The 21,292-nt window shown below is 35.4% G+C and overlaps 1 protein-coding gene across 1 annotated transcript; it reads left to right on the top strand.

Annotated features, from left to right (window-relative positions):
• The first annotated feature begins 302 nt into the window (after positions 1–302).
• Positions 303–21,087, top strand: LOC102805438 (Na(+)/citrate cotransporter-like). Its single transcript, XM_078012416.2, has 13 exons — positions 303–416; positions 12,728–12,993; positions 14,071–14,200; positions 14,459–14,631; positions 15,359–15,562; positions 16,147–16,269; positions 17,128–17,256; positions 17,636–17,737; positions 18,494–18,591; positions 18,907–19,025; positions 19,709–19,870; positions 20,100–20,237; positions 20,882–21,087. The coding sequence occupies exons 1-13, from the start codon at positions 303–305 to the stop codon at positions 21,056–21,058; spliced, it is 1,935 nt and encodes a 644-aa protein (XP_077868542.2). The 3' UTR covers positions 21,059–21,087.
• Positions 21,088–21,292: the final 205 nt, after the last annotated feature.

Genomic DNA, 21,292 nt, shown 5'->3' with positions numbered 1-21,292 from the left:
ACACAGTCAACAAATATAATAAAATATATATGTTTGCTGTATGTATATATTTGTACAGCCGTAAATCGCATTTCTGTTATGGTGCCCTCTCTCTCATGGACATTAACTCATCAATGATACGTTATCTGGTAACGCGGCACTTATTCATTTTGACAACCTTTAGTTACATACGGGTGCACTGATGACCCTATCAGATATTGTAGCCGGCTAGCTTGTGAGCAGTACATCGTCATACATAGCTTGGAAGACCGGACCAACTTCATAATTTTATCGTCGTTTGTGAGTTTCGTCAGCGAGTCACCATGGGTATGACATGTAAAGAGGTTGGCTGGGAGTTTTGGATGTTTCGAGATATATTAATTGTGTTGCTAACACCGCTAGTGTGCCTACCTATGATTATAGTGTTACAAGACTCGGTAAGTGTAGACAAGCATATGTGTATGTTGTGCTCAGCACTGTGTGTGTAATTAACTCGAATACTACAGTGTTTATGTTTAACAGAGTGGCGCGAAATCTACACACACCCACTATGACGTCCATACTCCGAACCCTACTGGATCAAACCTGTCATCAACCTGTATTTCACTGACGCCACCATTAGTACAATGTACAGTAGGTAGTTCGGACCCCCGAATCTAATCAGCAGGGTTAATCAGATCTGTATGTCATGTGACAAAAATAAAAATAGTGATTGTATCGACTTAAATTAACAGATTATAATATTGCATAAATTAAATACCAATATGGTTACAATATCTACCTACGCCACTGTAAATAAATGACGTATATACATGACCTTGACAATGACATTTGTCGCAGTATATCAAGTCTAGAATATGTGCCTATTTATTTCCTATGTGGCGTTCCTACCACCTCACTTCAAAACCCGAAATTTAACAATTTGTTGTTTTATTATCGTCGCCATGCAGCGCGCGTTTGAAGGTAAATATAGTTATATTATATTTTTAATATAAAACCACGACACTTTGTTCGAAAAATATTAGTATTCCACATAACATAATGCATAATACCTGGTGTATAAAATGTGAATAGTCACAACATATTAAATTTTGTCTGTGTATTTTGTAAACTTCTAATTTTCAACGGTTTAAACAAATACACCGGTCTAGAAAATCTGGCTAATAGATGCAAGTAGAAATATTAATTAATTCGTTGGATGTATAACGTATTCTTCGTGAATGTAGGTCTTGCGTATATCACGGTTACTAGTAACCGTGCATATATGCAGTAAGAACTTATACGGTCACACACTGTCATTGTGGAGACTGTCAATCTGACATAATTAGACACCCACTGTTGTTGCCACACTCACGGTTCTTTCAACCAATCACATCCCGATGTTACTGTTAGTAGTTTGTTTGTTGTTTAAGGTAGAGATGCAGTTTACCTGACAGGTATTTTAATTAGTTAATTAGGAAACCAAGATGACCTCCCCTGTCCACAAAACTATATATTTTCGGAAAGCTTATTAGAATTTTGTAAGTATTTTTTTCTATGGACACTGTAGTTTGAAATATGCACAAAAATGTGCTTTTTTTGGTCAAAAGTGATTTAAAAAAATAGCGTCTAAACCATGCTTCTGTTTCTTGTCAAAATTGGTTTACGGGTACATATTTTTACTATGAAGAAAGTGCTATTTTGAAAACTGTCTACCAGTTGTCAATTTTGCAGGGCAGCAGCTCCAATTTCACTACTTCAAGTTTATGCATAAATTAACACCCAGGCTAGTTGTCTGTACGATTGTTGTAAACACATTGTCAATCATTTGTGAAAATTCGAAACAAAAGGTCAAAGCGTCTAGGAGCTATTTTTGTTACAAGTTTTGGGATGTGCACTAAAAAGAAGCTGAGATAATTGCTAATTTGCATAACCATTCAGTCAGTAAGAAGTTTGCTAATGATCATAATTAAAATGGCTGTAACAGTTCCAAATTTAAATGTATTATCGTTTTGTAAAAATTTAAATATAGTGCATAATATAGAGATCCCGTCATTACTTTTTTCACCATGTCTCTTTTTTATTATTTATGTACAGCCTTGCTAAATCTTGCTAAGCATTCAAAAGAGAGAATGTTTTCACTTGTTATCTACATTTTAAAATCGTCTTTTGAGTATGTTTCACTATTCAAAATACTACAAAATTTCAACAGTCCATAGCCAAGACTGTTCGGATAATAAAAAGCAAAAAACGTGCCCACGAACCTGCATCTCCACCTAAGTTAATTGTGACTTGTAACCGATTGAAGTGAATAAACAGTTGCGTTATTGTTACCATGCGGTAAACTTGTCTTCTCGATTTCTCTATTCCGGGTTTCTACCCGCAACCGACTCAACTCGCATGCCCATGCGCACAGTCATTTGTTCATGTCTACTAGCTTCAATATTGAGTTTGTCAATTTCTAAAAACAGGCGAGGATTTCCCACTTGCTAATCAGTAAAATATAACTGTCAATCACTTACATTCGAGAGCGTAAGTGAAACGTCTTACTATAAAGTAGCGAATCAGCAAATAATACAAAAATCACCGAGACTGAGTACAAAAGTCGCCTAAATATGTGGCGTTTTGATAGGTCATGTTACTCTTCATTCGACGATGTATTTTGTTTTGATAGTTTAGATAAGCTGTTTGTTGACAATTACAGCACGGCGTTTTTGTGGTTGTAAAGTTAGTGGTTGTTTACCAAAGACTTGGTTATTAAAAAAAATTAAGGGAGAAATATCAAGAAATAAAAAAAAATCTTGTCCTTTGTTATCTTTATTCTTTAAGGACATATCTCACTATGTCATAATTTTGGTTGGTATCCCAAGGTGAAAATAATAATGTCTTTCTGTGTACTTATTCCTGTAATCGAATAATTAAAGTTAGTTCGTTGTTTTTTTATTGACGATTGTTACACTGTTGTCTATCGACCAATGATAACATATTTTGATCGCTTTTTTATAAACTTAATTGACATTAAAAAATAAATTTGGACGAATAACAAGAGACTGAAAAATAATTTAGGTAAAGCTTATATCCCTGTATTTTGTTACTTTTGTTACATTGGTGGCATATTATAATCACTTTGAGTAGCTTTTTCATTCAGATAATAGTGGTCTTCCACAAAAATAAATGTAGCTACAAAATAAAATAAAACAACGTTTCCGACAAAAGCTGTAATAAAAAAAGTTTCCAATAGACCAATCCTTAAAAATAATGTCGTGACTGTATCGTATTTCCCGTGCTATTGAGTGCTGAGTGACATTGTAGGCTACCGACATTGTCAATAAATCGAACGAATATAGTTAGTTTTTGTCGTTTTTTACTGGATATTAATGTCAATAAAATGGTTCTTTTTGGTGAGTGTGAGAAAGTGTATTTGTGTCATTAGATACCTTGTGACGTCAAACATCATGCAATCCGTATGACACAAGACTGTGACACAAATAACCAGTGTTACCAAATAACCCCATAAAATGACTTTAAAAATCAATAAAACAGTGTACATTCTAGTACCACCTTTGCCAGAGAGAGATATAAACAAGCGATTGTAAATTACATACTCTACGGAATATTTATTTCGAAGTCTATACTTTATTAATAATGTGATTCAATTAAACTATTATTTTGTAAACTTAACGACCGAAATGTGCTACTACAAGATGTGAAAATGGAGAGCGGAACAGACGTTACGGGTCAACGCCCTTTGTCTTTGTTATTGTTGGCCATTATGTGGTGACAGTGACAGTGGTGTATGGTATATTATTGTTGGCCATTCTGTGGTAATAGAGACATTGGTTTATGGTATATTATTGGGGGGGGGACAGTGCAGTGATAACGACATAGTGCATATTAACTTTTATATACAGAAGACACGACCTTTCACCCGATGACTGAATAACTGATAATCACTTCAAGATATTTTACTTATAGTACTATTAGATAGTATACAGACTTTGTATCTTTACAATTAACCCTGCAAACTTGACAGGAATGTACAAGCATATTAACTTACTGACACAGATATTTGACAGATCTAATGACAGATCAACTCAGTAAATATAGCATACATTTATTGTCATGATGTTATCCGATATACGCATTGTCTAATTGTATCTAGATGTCAACGGATAGTCACGTGACTTGTTCGTGCCCCTGAAATGGTATTCTATTCTCTCTCTCTTAATGCCCTACTACCTAACCCTGGTTTTTTAAAATAATAGACGCAATGAAAGAAAACAATAGAACACTATTTGGAGAAAACAAATCCAGTGGTAACCTCGCTCTCATGACCGTGGCGGCCATTTTCTCCTACAATATATTGTGGGACCTTGCACTGTCTGTGAACATAATATCGATAAAGGAATTACATATATATTGTTATTGATGACAGCGTTGTGCTGTTCTCGGTAGAATGTAATTTACAAAAGAAAAACTGCATTCAAGTTGCCAACACGTTGATTCACCACACAAACATCAACACAGTATGGTGACTAATAGTGCTCAGTAGTCAGTATTTGTCGTGTCCATCGTTGTTAGCTTTAACAAGGTTGTTAAACAGTCTGGGTTTCTAGAAGGTGGAGCTAATACATTGTATAAAATCTGCTAGTTAGATTTCATTATGCCATTTAATGTTAAGAAGAGGTGATTTGTAACATGATTGTACAAATGCATTAATTTTATTGTCATACATTTATTCACAACAGCTAACGATTAACTCAACTTAACACACTGCTAAATTTAACAATGAAAGTTAACTTTGAGATAATTCTGTTTACACATATTCGTAAAATAATTTGTGCTTAGGTGTGCCCGAACCCTTTATGCAACTATATTTGTTATGGTCACATTTTCTTTTAAGTTTACACATTATTCAATACAATACACAATAAATATAAATTACACGCGCAATTACGAGCATATAGACATGTAGTACAGAATTCTAATTCACGACAATGTTAATTTATCTAAGCCTAATTCCATAATCAGAAAACCTATCGATGTCGTCAGGTTATTGTGACACATATAACTATATTATATCGGTAATGCCGAACAGCAAAGGGGAACTATATCATAAACTATTTTCAAATTTATTTATTTATTTTTAACAAAATTAGGCTCATTCTACAACCTCTAACTTTTTTGAAACCGAGTTATAAGGTGTCGTACTTATACTACTAACGCACATATTTTCGTGTTGAAAGCTGTAACACAAACACTTCCAATTCTAAGATGGCTAAATGCAAAGAGTAAAAAAAAATATTAGACAGTTACTATACAAAATGGCGTTTACTAGGTACATTTATTACTGAATACAGTTATCTTTCAAGGACAAAACTGGTTTTAGTTGTCGGAGCTGTTAAACAAATTTTTGTCAAAAATAGCGTTTTGTTCAGCTATTCTTAGTTTGCGAGACAGTCTCATTTTGCCCGCTCTATTTTCTACTTGGTTGTCAGGAATGATAACCATTTTTCACTTATTGCCGGATTAGCAAATGCCCACCTTCAATTTTTCGGTACGTCAGACGATAGACATTAGGATTTCGAAGAGTAGCTTAGGGTACTATTCTTTAGAACATTGAAGAATAACTTAGGATACCTTTCTTTAGGACATTGACGAGTAACTTAGGGTACCTTTCTTTAGGATATTGAAGAGTAACTTAGGATACGTTTCTTTAGGACATTGAAGAATAACTTAGGGTACCTTTCTTTAGGACATTGAAGAATAACTTAGGGTACCTTTCTTTAGGACATTGACGAGTAACTTAGGGTACCTTTCTTTAGGACATTGAAGAGTAACTTAGGATACGATTCTTTAGGACATTGACGAGTAACTTAGGGTACCTTTCTTTAGGATATTGAAGAGTAACTTAGGATACGTTTCTTTAGGACATTGAAGAATAACTTAGGGTACCTTTCTTTAGGACATTGACGAGTAACTTAGGGTACCTTTCTCTAGGACATTGAAGAGTAACTTAGGATACGTTTCTTTAGGACATTGAAGAGTAACTTAGGATACGTTTCTTTAGGATATTGAAGAGTAACTTAGGATACGTTTCTTTAGGACATTGAAGAGTAACTTAGGGTACGTTTCTTTAGGACATTGAAGAATAACTTAGGGTACATTTCTTTAGGACATTGACGAGTAACTTAGGGTACCTTTCTTTAGGACATTGAAGAGTAACTTAGGATACGTTTCTTTAGGACATTGAAGAGTAACTTAGGATATGTTTCTTTAGGACATTGAAGAGTAACTTAGGATACGTTTCTTTAGGACATTGAAGAGTAACTTAGGATACGTTTCTTTAGGACATTGAAGAGTAACTTAGGATACGTTTCTTTAGGACATTGAAGAATAACTTAGGGTACATTTCTTTAGGACATTGACGAGTAACTTAGGGTACCTTTCTTTAGGACATTGAAGAGTAACTTAGGATACGTTTCTTTAGGACATTGAAGAGTAACTTAGGATACGTTTCTTTAGGACATTGAAGAGTAACTTAGGATACGTTTCTTTAGGACATTGAAGAGTAACTTAGGATACGTTTCTTTAGGATATTGAAGAGTAACTTAGGGTACATTTCTTTAGGACATTGAAGAATAACTTAGGGTACCTTTCTTTAGGACATTGAAGAGTAACTTAGGATACGTTTCTTTAGGACATTGAAGAGTAACTTAGGGTACCTTTCTTTAGGACATTGAAGAGTAACTTAGGATACGTTTCTTTAGGACATTGAAGGGCAGCTTAGGGTACCTTTCTTTAGTATATTGAAGAGCAACTTAGGGTACATTTCTTTAGGACATTGACGAGTAACTTAGGGTACCTTTCTTTAGGACATTGAAGAGTAACTTAGGATACGTTTCTTTAGGACATTGAAGAGTAACTTAGGATACGTTTCTTTAGGACATTGAAGAGTAACTTATGATACGTTTCTTTAGGACATTAAAGAGTAACTTAGAGTACCTTTCTTTAGGACATTGAAGAGTAACTTAGGATACGTTTCTTTAGGACATTGAAGAGTAACTTAGGGTACCTTTCTTTAGGACATTGAAGAGTAACTTAGGATACGTTTCTTTAGGACATTGAAGAGTAACTTAGGGTACCTTTCTTTAGGACATTGAAGAGTAATTTAGGATACGTTTCTTTAGGACATTGAAGAGTAACTTAGGGTACCTTTCTTCAGTATATTGAAGAGTAACTTAGGATACCCTTCTTTAGGATATTGAAGAGTAACTTAGGAGACGTTCCTTTAGGATATTGAAGAGTAACTTAGGGTACCTTTCTTTAGTATATTGAAGAGTAACTTAGGATACCCTTCTTTAGGATATTGAAGAGTAACTTAGGATACGTTTCTTTAGGACATTGAAGAGTAACTTAGAGTACCTTTCTTTAGTATATTGAAGAGTAACTTAGGATACCCTTCTTTAGGATATTGAAGAATAACTTAGGATACGTTTCTTTAGGATATTGAAGAGTAATTTAGGGTACCTTTCTTCAGTATATTGAAGAGTAACTTAGGATATCTTTCTTTAGGATATTGAAGAGTAATTTAGGATACGTTTCTTTAGGACATTGAAGAGTAACTTAGGGTACCTTTCTTTAGTATATTGAAGAGTAACTTAGGATACCCTTCTTTAGGATATTGAAGAGTAACTTAGGAGACGTTCCTTTAGGATATTGAAGAGTAACTTAGGGTACCTTTCTTTAGGACATTGAAGAGTAACTTAGGATACCCTTCTTTAGGATATTGAAGAGTAACTTAGGAGACGTTCCTTTAGGATATTGAAGAGTAACTTAGGGTACCTTTCTTTAGGACATTGAAGAGTAACTTAGGATACGTTTCTTTAGGACATTGAAGAGTAACTTAGAGTACCTTTCTTTAGTATATTGAAGAGTAACTTAGGATACCTTTCTTTAGGATATTGAAGAATAACTTAGGATACGTTTCTTTAGGATATTGAAGAGTAATTTAGGGTACCTTTCTTTAGGATATTGAAGAATAACTTAGGAGACGTTCCTTTAGGATATTGAAGAGTAACTTAGGGTACCTTTCTTTAGTATATTGAAGAGTAACTTAGGATACCCTTCTTTAGGATATTGAAGAGTAACTTAGGATACCTTTCTTTAGGATATTGAAGAATAACTTAGGGTACATTTCTTTAGGATATTGAAGAGTAACTTAGGGTACATTTCTTTAGGACATTGACGAGTAACTTAGGGTACCTTTCTTTAGGACATTGAAGAGTAACTTAGGATACGTTTCATTAGGACATTGAAGAGTAACTTAGGGTACATTTCTTTAGGACATTGACGAGTAACTTAGGGTACCTTTCTTTAGTATATTGAAGAGTAACTTAGGATACCCTTCTTTAGGATGTTGAAGAGTAACTTAGGATACGTTCCTTTAGGATATTGAAGAGTAACTTAGGGTACCTTTCTTTAGGATATTGTAGAGTATCTTAGGGTACCTTTTATGTACACGAGAACCCCTCTAGCCAATACAGTATAGGTAAGATGTAAACCGAACTGGGTCACAATTTGTCATGTGACGAGATAAGGGAGATAATTTATGCAACATTTAGGAAATGACTCTATGATATGCTAGTTATCACTTCTGAAAGAACGTGTCATGGACACCTGGAGATGATAACTACGGGACATCACTAATGTTTACAAATATTGTGTGTTGTTGTGTGATGAGGTCCACTACGACTGTAGACAGTTATAAGATTGTACTTCATTGTAGGTTATTTTTAAATATTGATTAATTTGTTTCCGATGTACTTGATATACTATAATACGCTGTAGTCACATGATATGCAATAATTGAGCATGCATGGGATTACATAGAATTACGATCACGTGATCACGTGAACTAAACCCATAGTGAATTTGGCGCACACGAGTACAGACTGAATTATTTATTTGTTGAAAAACAAAATGCAACAAAGAAATTAAAAAAATAATTGGCACAGTAATAACACTAACCTCACATTTTCTTGTTGCAAACCTTCAAATAGCGATATTGTGTACTACCCAACATTCTTTTTGTGGTAAAATACTAATTTTTTGATTGTGTAACCAGCCAAGTTATTTCTCAAAACCGACTTAACAACACTTTTTTTATTTCTATTTTAAACATAGAAATTGTATTTGTCATTTGTTATGTCGAAAATTTCAACTAAAATGTGAAGCGCACAGATATAACAGACATAACAGAAAGATTATGTAGAGCAAGTTGACAATTGGTGGAAAAATCTATTATGTGGCACCAAATGAAAGTATATCGAGTAAAATATACTTGGAATGTGTTAATTGGAAGCAATTACGCTTTACTTCAATTAAAATTAAAAAAAAACACATAAAAAAAATAAAAAAGTGCGCACAATGATTCTTCACATGTGCCATTTTTGATACCAACAACACGCCTGAGTTATTTGCCACAGGTCGCAAATGTAATACTATATTATTTGGTTTGAAAGGGGTGCATTTGATCAAAATTCTGACCGACCCAGATTCCTGCGCTTCTAAATATCATCATGCCTACAGCTCTGAATGCATGACGAATGTCTGTTTACATAAAAACAATTCACATGGAAACCGTCCCCGCTTGCTAATATTTGAAACACCAACGCGACTAACTTTAATACATATTAACAACAGTTATCCATCTTCCCGATCTCATAAACTGTTATATATGACACATGATAACCTACAATAGTACATTACGACAAGATGTCATCATTGTATTTAACTAAGACAGCATACATTATTCGCTGCATGTACTCGTTCTATTTGGGTGCCAGCACACAAGGTAGTGTGTGTATTTGTAAACAACACATAGTATGCATTGACATTTGTAAACACGCCCACGCAATACATTGTAGACTAAGGGACTGGAAAAAAAGTACAGGGGCGGGGGGTAGGCCGGCGTTTTTTGCAAGTCGCGTACATAAAACCATATGTCCCTTCACAAACATTTGTATTACATTTGCTGACCTCCCCCTTGAATGGTGCATGAACAATTGTGACCCTCCCTCGTTCTAAGTGTAAGGATAGTAAATATATTAAAACTATATATACATACTTATTGATGTTCTACTACACAGCTTAAAACTTTTCTACTTCAATCAGTTAGTCCAGCTCTCATTGAGAAGAGAACAATGTATGATACTGTGTGTGTACCACATTAGGATGGTACATACACAATTTTACTTGCACCTTTATGAGTATTGTGTTGATTCATGTGCATTCTTTAAAATACGAGATATACATGTTCAATACCACCATTCTATATTCTTATTACACACTCTAGATATACACTTTTTTTATAACAACACTGAGATTCAGTCAAACTTTCCTGGTCTGACGAATTCTAGTAATAAAAGTATCGAGAAGCCTTTTATCCAAAGACTTGCCCACCATACAGTATAAATATGTTAGCGAGAAACGGAATCTTATTCACCAAATCATCTTCAGTGTATTTTTGTCTTAAATCAGTGTGATGTTGAATGAAATAAGATATATGAAACTAACTCAAACAATAAACCTATAAAAACAGGGAATGCCAGCTTTAATAGTCCCCATTCGAAATGAGAACTAATTCGTCCTTCTCTGTTAATTCTTTGCATGTGCCTAGTACTTTACCTGGGACATATGCACATTCAGTGGTTTACTGATTCAATCCAATATGTCTGACTGGCAGCCATTTTTTTTTTGAAAATGCATTCTGTGTCAGTTTTCATTCAAATTTGGTACATACATTATACATGTGAGGATACATGTCTATGTCGATTCGTTTCAGAATTGAATCAAAGATGGTCGACTGACAGCCACTTTGTTTTTTGAAAATGTTGTAACTTATGCATGCTTTGTCAGTTTTTGTTAACATTTGGTTCATGCGTTGTACGTTCTAGATTAAAAGTCCATGAACATTTGTTTTACAATCGGATTAAAGATAGCCGTCTGGTGGCCATCTTGCTTTTTGAAACTACAACTATAAGGCTTTTAGACCATTTTCATTCATGTTTGGCACATACATCATAAATATAGGAATACATGTTCATATCAGTTTGTTCCATAATTTGACCAAAAATGGCCGACTGGTATCCATCTTGTTTTTTTCAAATTATACATTTTATGATACATGTCCATGACAATTAGTTTCACAATCGAATCAAAGATGGTTGACTGCCTGTAATCTTGCTTTTTGACCATATTACTATATCTCTGTACATGAGCCCAGACAAATGAAATTCAGTTTGGATACAAAAAATGCATTAATAGCTTATCCTGTTTAATTTATGACCATATGTTTCGATTTTGGAAGAGTAATTTAATAAATCTAATTTCTGTTAATACTAGACCAGCCATTCATTCACTCTAAATTACTAACTAAACTTTTGGAATTATAACAGTCCCCGTTGGAATTAGGGAAAATATGTCATTCACAATGACTTGTAGCTGCATGCCAGCACAGCCACCATACCAACAAAAGTTTCCCCTAATTGGGGTAATACATTCCTGAAAATGTTACAATCATATTGTGAAAGCATATTATAAAACCTAAATTAAACAGATAAAAATTATAACAAAGAAAGCTAAATATAATGTAAAGGGAAGGGTGGATGCGGAAGAAAGGTCAGTGGAATTAGAAAGGAGAACCATAGGTAGTACCTTTATAGTAGGAAGGTGCTAGCCACACCACTGCTAGATCAAATATTATTATTAACTATTACTGGCGGCCTTAATTCCTCTTACCTTGGATAATCATAGCTTAAAATGATCACATTTTAAAGATCACATTTGAATAATCAGGGTATTAAGTAATGTAGTGTAAAAGTCACATTTGCATATTAATTACAATCTGCTGAAATACATGTATGTTTACAGTGGATATTGGTATTGTAAACACATATTGTATGATAATATTACAGTACAATAAATCTGTGTGTTTTAATCCAGCAGTACTCGTACATAAATATTATTTTTCCCAGTGGCGAACTGCTAGTCGCCAAAGAACTTTCTGTTCCAGTAACTTGTTTTTTTCTCCCAGATCTGGTGTATATTACCGGATGGGAACTTTCATTTCCATTGTCTGATGATTCATTATTAGAATCATCAAACAGTAGGTCATCATCATAGCTTTTAAGTTTTTAACATGTAATTCAATGTAATTACAACTGAATGAGTAATAAGAATAGGTGTTTGTCAATCAGACTGTGCATAAAATCTCGGCTACTTTTATTGTGGTGTCATGAGGCTTGCATTGCACAAAAAATTGAGACCCTTCCCTTTATGCCTGCACAGATTACTGTAACCCTCCCCTCAACACTTGCACGAAAATTAGTGACCCCCCAAAAAACACCAACCTACCCCCTCCTGTACTTTCTGTCCAGTCCATAATGTACACTGAAAGTCCCCTACTTTGTGGCACGTGAACAGTAACACGAGGAACAATGTGACATTGGGTGTTTAAAGGTCGGTTAACGGTAGCTTCACTCATTGACAGAGATATACTGTATACATTTGAAGGGTGGCATACAGACATTCGGAAACAAGTAGAGCGAAAAAGTATGGAGAGGGAACGGATGGATGGAACGAGGACACATTCTAATTTATGATATTAATTAAACCACCTTAACATTGATGCATTTGAATTTTACTGTAATCATGTGAAAATAACCCAATCCTGCGATAACACGTGAAATGTTATTGTACACTACAGGTATCGTACTGCGGATATATCTTAATTATCATGGCTGTGTATTGGGTGATGGAAGCCATGCCCATACCAGTGACGGCACTTCTACCATTGGTGCTTTTTCCGTTGATGGGAATCATGAAAGCCGAGGACGTGTCGCTAATGTACATGAAAGACACCAATGTACTTTTTATCGGAGGTTTAATGATGGCAATTGCGATAGAACAATGGAATTTGCATAGGCGTATAGCATTGGCTGTTCTTATGGTGTGTGGCTCAAAGCCAAGGTGGTAAGTAGGAAACAGTTCTAAGAATAAATATAGCATTGCTAACTAAAAAGCTATGATTTTCCCGACATCTCCAATACCTCCACGTTACACTTATATCATCGATGGCCAATAAATGCAATACTGTCACAGTGTGTTTGATCGGTTGATCGAAGTAATGTGTTGTGTTTGAATAAATCTGCATATGGTGATTACGCATAACACATGTGTATTGTAGAGGGCTGCGAGATCTCGGAAGCATAAAGCTGTTTGGCTACCACATTGCGGGGTGGGGGGATAGAGAATATGCTAACGCATAAACATGCAGACACTTGCAGTCAACGGAGCTGTCCACATTCAGTGAAGACACGGAAATCATTTGCAATGTATTTGTAATTTCATAGTAATCCAGGGGATGACAAATGCCTTACAAACTTTCTAATAAAATAGTTGTGGTAACGTGGAAGAGAATAGAAACTTTCAAATTATAGTGTGTAAAGGGCACATTTTTATTTGTTTCGCAAGAAAAGTGATCAAATGCTTAGTTTTTTTCCGGCGATTCAATTGGTCGTTTTAACTAGCCAATCAAGTGGGTTTCTCTGAGTCAGCGATGATCATTTGTTTAAAAGCATTGCTCATTGGATGCACTTGCAGAAAGCGTGAGTTAAACCTAGTGGTGACGTATTTGAGACAAAAGCTTTCTTTTATTAAACTTAATTCGTGTATGGCTAGACTAGAAACCGAAAAGAAATGCCGAGAAATTCTGAAGAAAAAGCGAACATTGTCTAAGTTTGATAAGGGAAATAGTTACGCAGATGTTGACATGCGCAGGGTCATCCTCACAGGAAATCACGACATGGCCTTACTTGTCACAAAATAAACACTTGGGGACCGGATTCGCCCTCTCTATACCTAACATGTACTTACGTATAGTTTCGGCAGTATCGCAATAGTCGAATGCAATATCTTCACAGAATTAGATTTTCGACGGCATGGAATCCAGGTTTTGGAAATACTGTGAGGGCGCTATTAAATTAATTTCACTGTATACAACATATTGTAAATAAACCAAATATAATCCATATGCATTATCTTTGTTAGGTTAATGCTGGGTTTCATGTGTGTAACAGCATTTTTGTCAATGTGGATAAGTAACACGGCAACTACTGCTATGATGTTACCAATCGCACAGGCGGTATTGGTAACTCTCTCAGACAGACTCGAAGAAAAGGTAAGTGGCACATAACGAAGAACGAAGCTTAGAAAGCATGTTTTTTATGTTCGCAAAAAATAAAAACACTAAACACAGGCTATAAAACTAAGCTATAAAAAGCAAAAATCAAATGAAAACCGTTTTGCCTAACGTGTAATTAGACCATTGGCGTGGTTCGTAATTTGATCACGACGTAGATAGCCATTGGCTAATGTCGCTCACATTTCCAACAAGCGGTAACCAAGAATCGTGACGGTAATACTTTCATATGCACAGAAAGCCGAGGATGCTTCTGCTCCATCAACTCCGGGGACGAAGAAGAAGCGTGCAAACGACGACTTTCCTGATTATGCAATACAAGGCCATGACGCGGATATTCCCTATGTCGTAACAAGAAATAATGATGGCATAGAATATGCTGTAGATGACATACAGTCCAACCATGTATCGTAAGTGTTAATAGTTGTCCTACGAGCATGGACATCCCAGTAATTTTTTGTTGTTTAAAGCGCGGTAGTCGTCGCGCTGCGCATGTGCGAGATGTATGGGTCTCATATAAAACAAAGACTTTGACTGTTGCGCAGATCAACGAGTACGAACTGAGACGTTTCCAAGCTTTAATTAAGTAATTTTCATGTTATTGAAAGGCATCGAAGGAGTCACCGGCGGTAATCAGTGCAAGTCGCGCCAGGTCAAACCTCATACTTGTGATTTCCATTTGAAGAGCGCATTGGATTGTGGGAAAATCAATGTTTATCAACACAAATGTGGCACATACGCAGCGCGACGACTACCGCGCTTTAACCACTATGTACCATCGTCTGAAATAACTGCTAATATTTCGCCTCCTTGGTCGGTATAAGATCGTTACGTTCATTGGCCGATAAATCTGGCACATTGACACAGCTAATTTGAATATGCTAATTTTCCGAAAACTGATATTTGCTATATCGACAAAAGTGCGACCGTCCAATTCTATAAATTTCTATGGTTCAAGAACAAAATATAAGCAGACATTCGATGGCATATAATGATTATAATATCTCAAACATAATTTAATTTATACGAATGAATAATTACGGGGGTATGAATTTAGTTGACTATCCATTTAACTATGTCTTGTTGACACTGCTGGGAAACGGGAATTCAAGCACAATATATTTCTCGCATTTACAGCGCATACAGCAAGCAAGACGAGTCCCAAGTACTCGCAGAAGAAGTTGTAGTAGTTGAACACGAGAACGCATTCGAAGTGGATGAGGACTACAGACTTATGAGTAAAGCGTTCATGTTGTGTGTGGCATATTCCGCTAATATTGGAGGCACAGCTTCACTCATCGGTACTACACCTAACCTGGTGTTGGTCGGCGTTCTTGACGAGTAAGTTGTAGTAAAAAAATGTACGATTATGCATTTAACGCGGTTGTCATTGAACTAATTTTCAAGTACACCATGACCCTTATTTGATTGGATACGGGTTTTGCATACAACCGTACCTAGTCCCTAAAAGTAAGAATAAATGCAATTCTTTCGAGCTACAGGTGTTCATAAGTTAAATTCGGTACTTATCTTAATGTGATGGTATCTAGCTAGGGTGCGAATCATGTCTGACCAGACAGGGCCAGGCGTAATATTAAACAAATAGTTACTGAAGTGGAAGTCAATGACCTGAAGGGGGAATACCTGACCGAAGCGCTCCCGAGTTCTATAATTCTTCTGATAAGCACCAAGAGAAATATGGCACGACCCAGTCACTGAGTTTCCAGTAGCGTTACGGGGCCGGGCAATTAAATGTACTGAATAAAGTACATGGATGTTTTTTATTAAGAAACAAAAATCACTCTATCAAAATATATAGATTATCGTCAGTAATAAAAATGTGACATTTACATTATTAATAGAACGTGTCACTGATATATTATGGCATAACAATAAAACAACATTAATTATATAATTACTTTCAGTCGTTACGGTGCCGAGAACCATCCGATCAACTTTTTATCATTTATGGTATATTCACTACCGGCAGCTATTATCTTTCTTTTTGCGGCGTGGGTATGGCTAATGTGTGTCTATCTTGATTTCAAGTAAGTATTGTCAGCTACATTTTGTTTCACGCCTTTGACATACTCCAACTGAAACGGTTAAATATCAAAGGATTCTTTCAAAAAAATTCTTTAGTTTATTTGTGATCGATTCTTGTGCATCATCGAAGCAGAACTTAAAAACAGTTTTGAATGACGGGATTTCGGATGTATAGTAAAAAGCTTAGTCGCTGAAACGACATGAACGACTCACGAACGAAAATATACCAGGAGTACCCAATGTCGTAGGAGCCTGGCACTGCACCACAGTGGCGGCTAACGCCTTCCAGTTCAGTCATATTGGCATAATATAAACATAAAATGTCCCTATGTATGAACATTAAGGCTCTTTCTGAGGCGACACATCGTTGAAGTTTAAGTTAGCAATTATTACCACCGATTACTGATAGCATAGCCGTTGTTGCACCAGAACCATGATCAGTAGACCTAAGTACAAATCCTACCTTATCCTGAATACCAAAAAGGGTCGACCCCTATCCTTGTTGAGTGTGCCACAGACTCAATGGGAAGGCTAATTCCACTGGCCGAGATTTAGGGGAGCCTTGGTTAAGGTCTGCAGATGACTGTGGGCCTGGTTGACGCAAAGATACCGCATTAAATTGCAATTTGACAGGGAGATGGCCGCACATCCCTGTCATATAGTCTCAAACATGAATATAGCTTCTGTGGCACTAGGTGTCAGCACTAGAATGTACCAATTATTGAATAGATGAACAGAAATAACCTCAGAATGTGGCTTATTGAAGCCTACAAACGAATCTGCTATGAGATCATCTGACTTTAACAACCAACATATACTAACAATTAATAGTATTAATTCCTGTTTTTTTAATTTCATAGTCCAAAAAACTGGTGGATAGATGGTAAATGCTGTTGCCTGTCATGTTCATGTAAATGTAACAAAACAGAAGAAGAGAAAATTGTAGAAAAAGTTATTAAAGAGGAATATGTGAAACTTGGAGATTGGACGTGAGTTTAAATTATTTTCACTAGGTTTTTTTGAATTAAGAAACGTTTTGAAATTTTAATTTTTTATGCACACTGGACTCAGAACACACGCATTTCACGTAATCAACATACTTGTGTGATATTAATTCAAGAATCAATTCGCAGTTCATAGTATTGTATGAAGGCAATTCTAGAATGATCATAAAGTCAGATTACACATTGCAATAAACATGATATCTCAGAGATATTTATGGCTAATACCATTAAGTCAGGAATTATATATTAGCAGAAAGTAAGGAAATCACCTAGCGTTGAGTTTCCAGAAACAGATCAATTAGATATTAGTATATGACATTTATGTCATCCGACGAATCATATCAGATATTATTACTCGTTTCAGATACGCAGAAATCACAGTATTGGTGCATTTCGTATGTTTAGCTCTTCTTTGGATTTTTCGTGACATTAGTGGTTTTGGATGGGGTAATCTCTTCCCAGAAGGGTAAGTATAAACAAATAATGTAAAATTACCGAGCCAAACAAATATATGTTTTAATCAAATTAATCTTTTATTTTGTTTATTTGTCATACATTTCCACGTACACATTTGTTTTTAAATAATGGTAAAATGACAGAAAAGCAATATTATTCAGACTTAGAAATATTTTTTTTAGAAACAATATCAATATATGATACGCAAATGTGACTACATTGTTGGGAAATGTTGGCTGAACAGGACAAGTTTTTAGCAGCAAGCAATATACTACATTAAATCAGAGAAGGTCCTGAAAATAATTGATTGCTGTTTACTGTTGTTTATTTCAGTTAATAAATTTACTCTCCAACCATCTCTTGTTTCGTTTACGACTGAAACATAAGGCTTTATGCTTAAAATGTGTGTAGTTTGGTGGGTCCTCAATTAGTGTTTACCCTTGTATTGTTATTATATTTTTGCCAAAACTCATAGTCTCATGAAAAGGCTCAAAATCTTTTGTGAAAAGCCGACAGATCATTGACCTAGTTTTTTCAATCTAATATAGTTCTGCTTAATTTGTTTTTGATCTTGTTATCAGTACTCAGTGACCTGTCAGTTTTATGCGTAAAATAAAATCCCAAATTATTAACTATTAATAAGAAATATCTAGACAGAAAGACATTTTGTGTGCTGAATATGAACTGAAGGTTAATATGATTGTAGATTATATATTTTTTCTTGCTATTTCAAATATTTGTCTGCAATCTACCTCTATCTCTACAGATACGTAACAGACTCCACACCGGCTATCACAATTGCTGTAGTTTTATTCTGTGTACCGTCTGCATGCCCGTCGTTTTTCTGCTGCAGACCTGTCGAAGGTAGATATTAAATGTGGTCGCATTGCGCCTGTGTCAGATATTAGCTCATTCGGGAAAACTCAATAACACCCGTATTCATGCGGTTATTTCATGCCATAAATTACTGGAAAGTCGTTTTGAACACGCGGTGTGCTACAACTTATAAGTGATTAGTATACGTGTATTCCTAAAGCGACAAACTTCTAAATGAAATGTCCATAGATTAAAAATTCTATAATCATTCTTTTTACCCTAAATAGAGCTTACTCAGCCGATGCAAATAAACGACCATCTATTATTAATGATAACTCATATATATGTAAATTGTATTTACAGATGACGACCCACCAGGATCAAAACCAAGTATATTAAACTGGCCAGCAGTGCATAAAAATCTGCCCTGGGGATTGGTTCTTCTTCTAGGGGGAGGTTATGCACTTGCAGAGGGATGCGAGGTAAGTAAGGATAAATATTGCCGCTGGCATGCATTGGACATAATTTACTGTCGGATACTATTTATTTACCTGTTAATACTACGTTTGCTTTGACGCAACATATTATATATTCCATATATAGGTTCACACTGTGGTTTCATACATTTACCCGTGTTCTCATAGACGATAGTATTAATATTTGATTGAGTATCCTTAAATCAAAAAAATAATCGAATAATGACTGCCAGTTTCCTGCACTACTGTTATTCGTAATCTAATCCACAATATATGCAAAATGTAACTATATGAAATTACTCTCATAAAGGAATGGAAGAAATACAAAATTACATGGTTTATAAAGATCACGGAACCACGTTTAGTCTAGTTGGTCTGTTATGTGACGAATTCGATGCCAAAAACTGGGATATTACATTGTACAACAATGTTTGCAGATACAGTACAACAATTGTAGATAGCCGATCGGTCGATGGGGTGACATCAACATACATCATAAAATACATGATTTATGTATGATCAATTTGTATAGGGGGTGACCTTGAGATTTATGACTAAAGCGAATACTAAATACAAGCAATTTTTCATTGACTGATCTTATCATCGACAGAGGTGAATTATTTATTATGGCATTTATTATGGCACTGCATGTGACACCTCGTGGCATCACACTCCATCTTGTTGCATAGGTTTCAGGGTTGTCCCAATGGATTGGGGAACAACTGGCTGTATTGGACTACCTAGAAGACTGGGTTATTGTTCTTGTGTGTACCACGGTCGTCTGTTTTTTCACTGAAGTGACAAGTAACACTGCCATTGCTACAATCTTTCTCCCGATACTGGCTTCCTTGGTGCGTATAGAAAGCTTTTTTTAAATAGTTGATGAGACTAGACTTTGATTTATAGTACGTACCCAAATACCAATGCACATGCGCGCAACATTCCGCCCAGAAATTTTGTCAAGATACATTAATATATTGTCTGCAAAATTTAGCTCTAATTTTTCTAACACGATTAAAATAATGCATTAAACAGTTATTTTGTTATCTTTTTTTAAATATGTCATATTTGTTATTATAGGCCGAACAGATTTGCATGAATCCACTGTATCTTCTAATGCCGTGTACTATTGTTGTGACGTATGCGTTCATGTTACCCGTAGCAACGCCACCCAATGCTATTGCATTTTCCTATGGTCAACTTACAATCCCAGACATGGTGAGTCAGGGGTAGATCATTACTGTGTATGGATGGGTCTTTTATTCGGATTATGTGTTTATATAATATCTGCTTTTTAACCCAGTCACTCCACTACAATCGAATAACGTATTCCCTGTTATTGAAAAGTCGCGGTGGAAGTAAATGCGGATCAGTATTGACAGGATGCTTCATTCTATTTTAAATGAATATTATTTAATTATTAATGATATGTAAACGGTCTGGTATGGTAACATTGATAGTCGAAGATATGTACAGGGAAATTGTGAGATTATAACATTACCAGTATTCCGTTGACCCAGTGTCAACTAGAGATGGGACGGATAGAATATAAAAATAGTACGGGCATATCTAAATCACGTAGACAAAAACAACATGTTACACAGACTAAAAATAAGAAATCGACCATTTATTGTTTTTGTTTTCAGGTTATTTTTAAGCGCATTAAATCTCGCTACACTAAGGTGTTGGTACATCGAACTTGAAATCTTATGGACAACTTGCGTTCACATGTCTTGAATCCATCATATTCTATTTACATGTATCGGGGAAATCGAGATGTGATTTCTAATTGATCAATTGATAATTAACATTGACTGTCTTATAATATTTAAGGGATAATAAATTTATACATATTTTTCTAGGCATCTGTTGGTTTCATGCTGAACTGCGTTGGTATTATATGGGTTAATGTCTGGGTGAACACCTATGGCGTAGGAGTATTCGATCTTGACGAGTACCCAGAATGGGCCATGTACGAGAATGCCACCTGTCTAGACAACGTGACAACAACGATGGCGCCTTTCACTACGCTAGCGTAACGTGAAAATGAAAGAGACAACGGCGAAAAGATTACATATGCACACCAATATAACGACTATCGTAAAGCTCAGGATAGCATCGGGAAGTGGATTAGGAAAAACTGCACCAGGGATATTAATACGTTTGAGCAGAATTGAAGATTATATTTCATCTGCTTTTATTATTATCGGTTAATACAACAAGGATATTGAAAAAAACAAACAAGTCAGGACCGAAATATAATGATAAATATT

The sequence above is a fragment of the Saccoglossus kowalevskii genome, chromosome 16 (assembly GCF_978046115.1).
Source record: "Saccoglossus kowalevskii chromosome 16, keSacKowa6.1, whole genome shotgun sequence".
Classification (NCBI taxonomy): Eukaryota; Metazoa; Hemichordata; class Enteropneusta; family Harrimaniidae; genus Saccoglossus; species Saccoglossus kowalevskii.
This window is presented reverse-complemented; position numbering and strand designations above follow the sequence as displayed.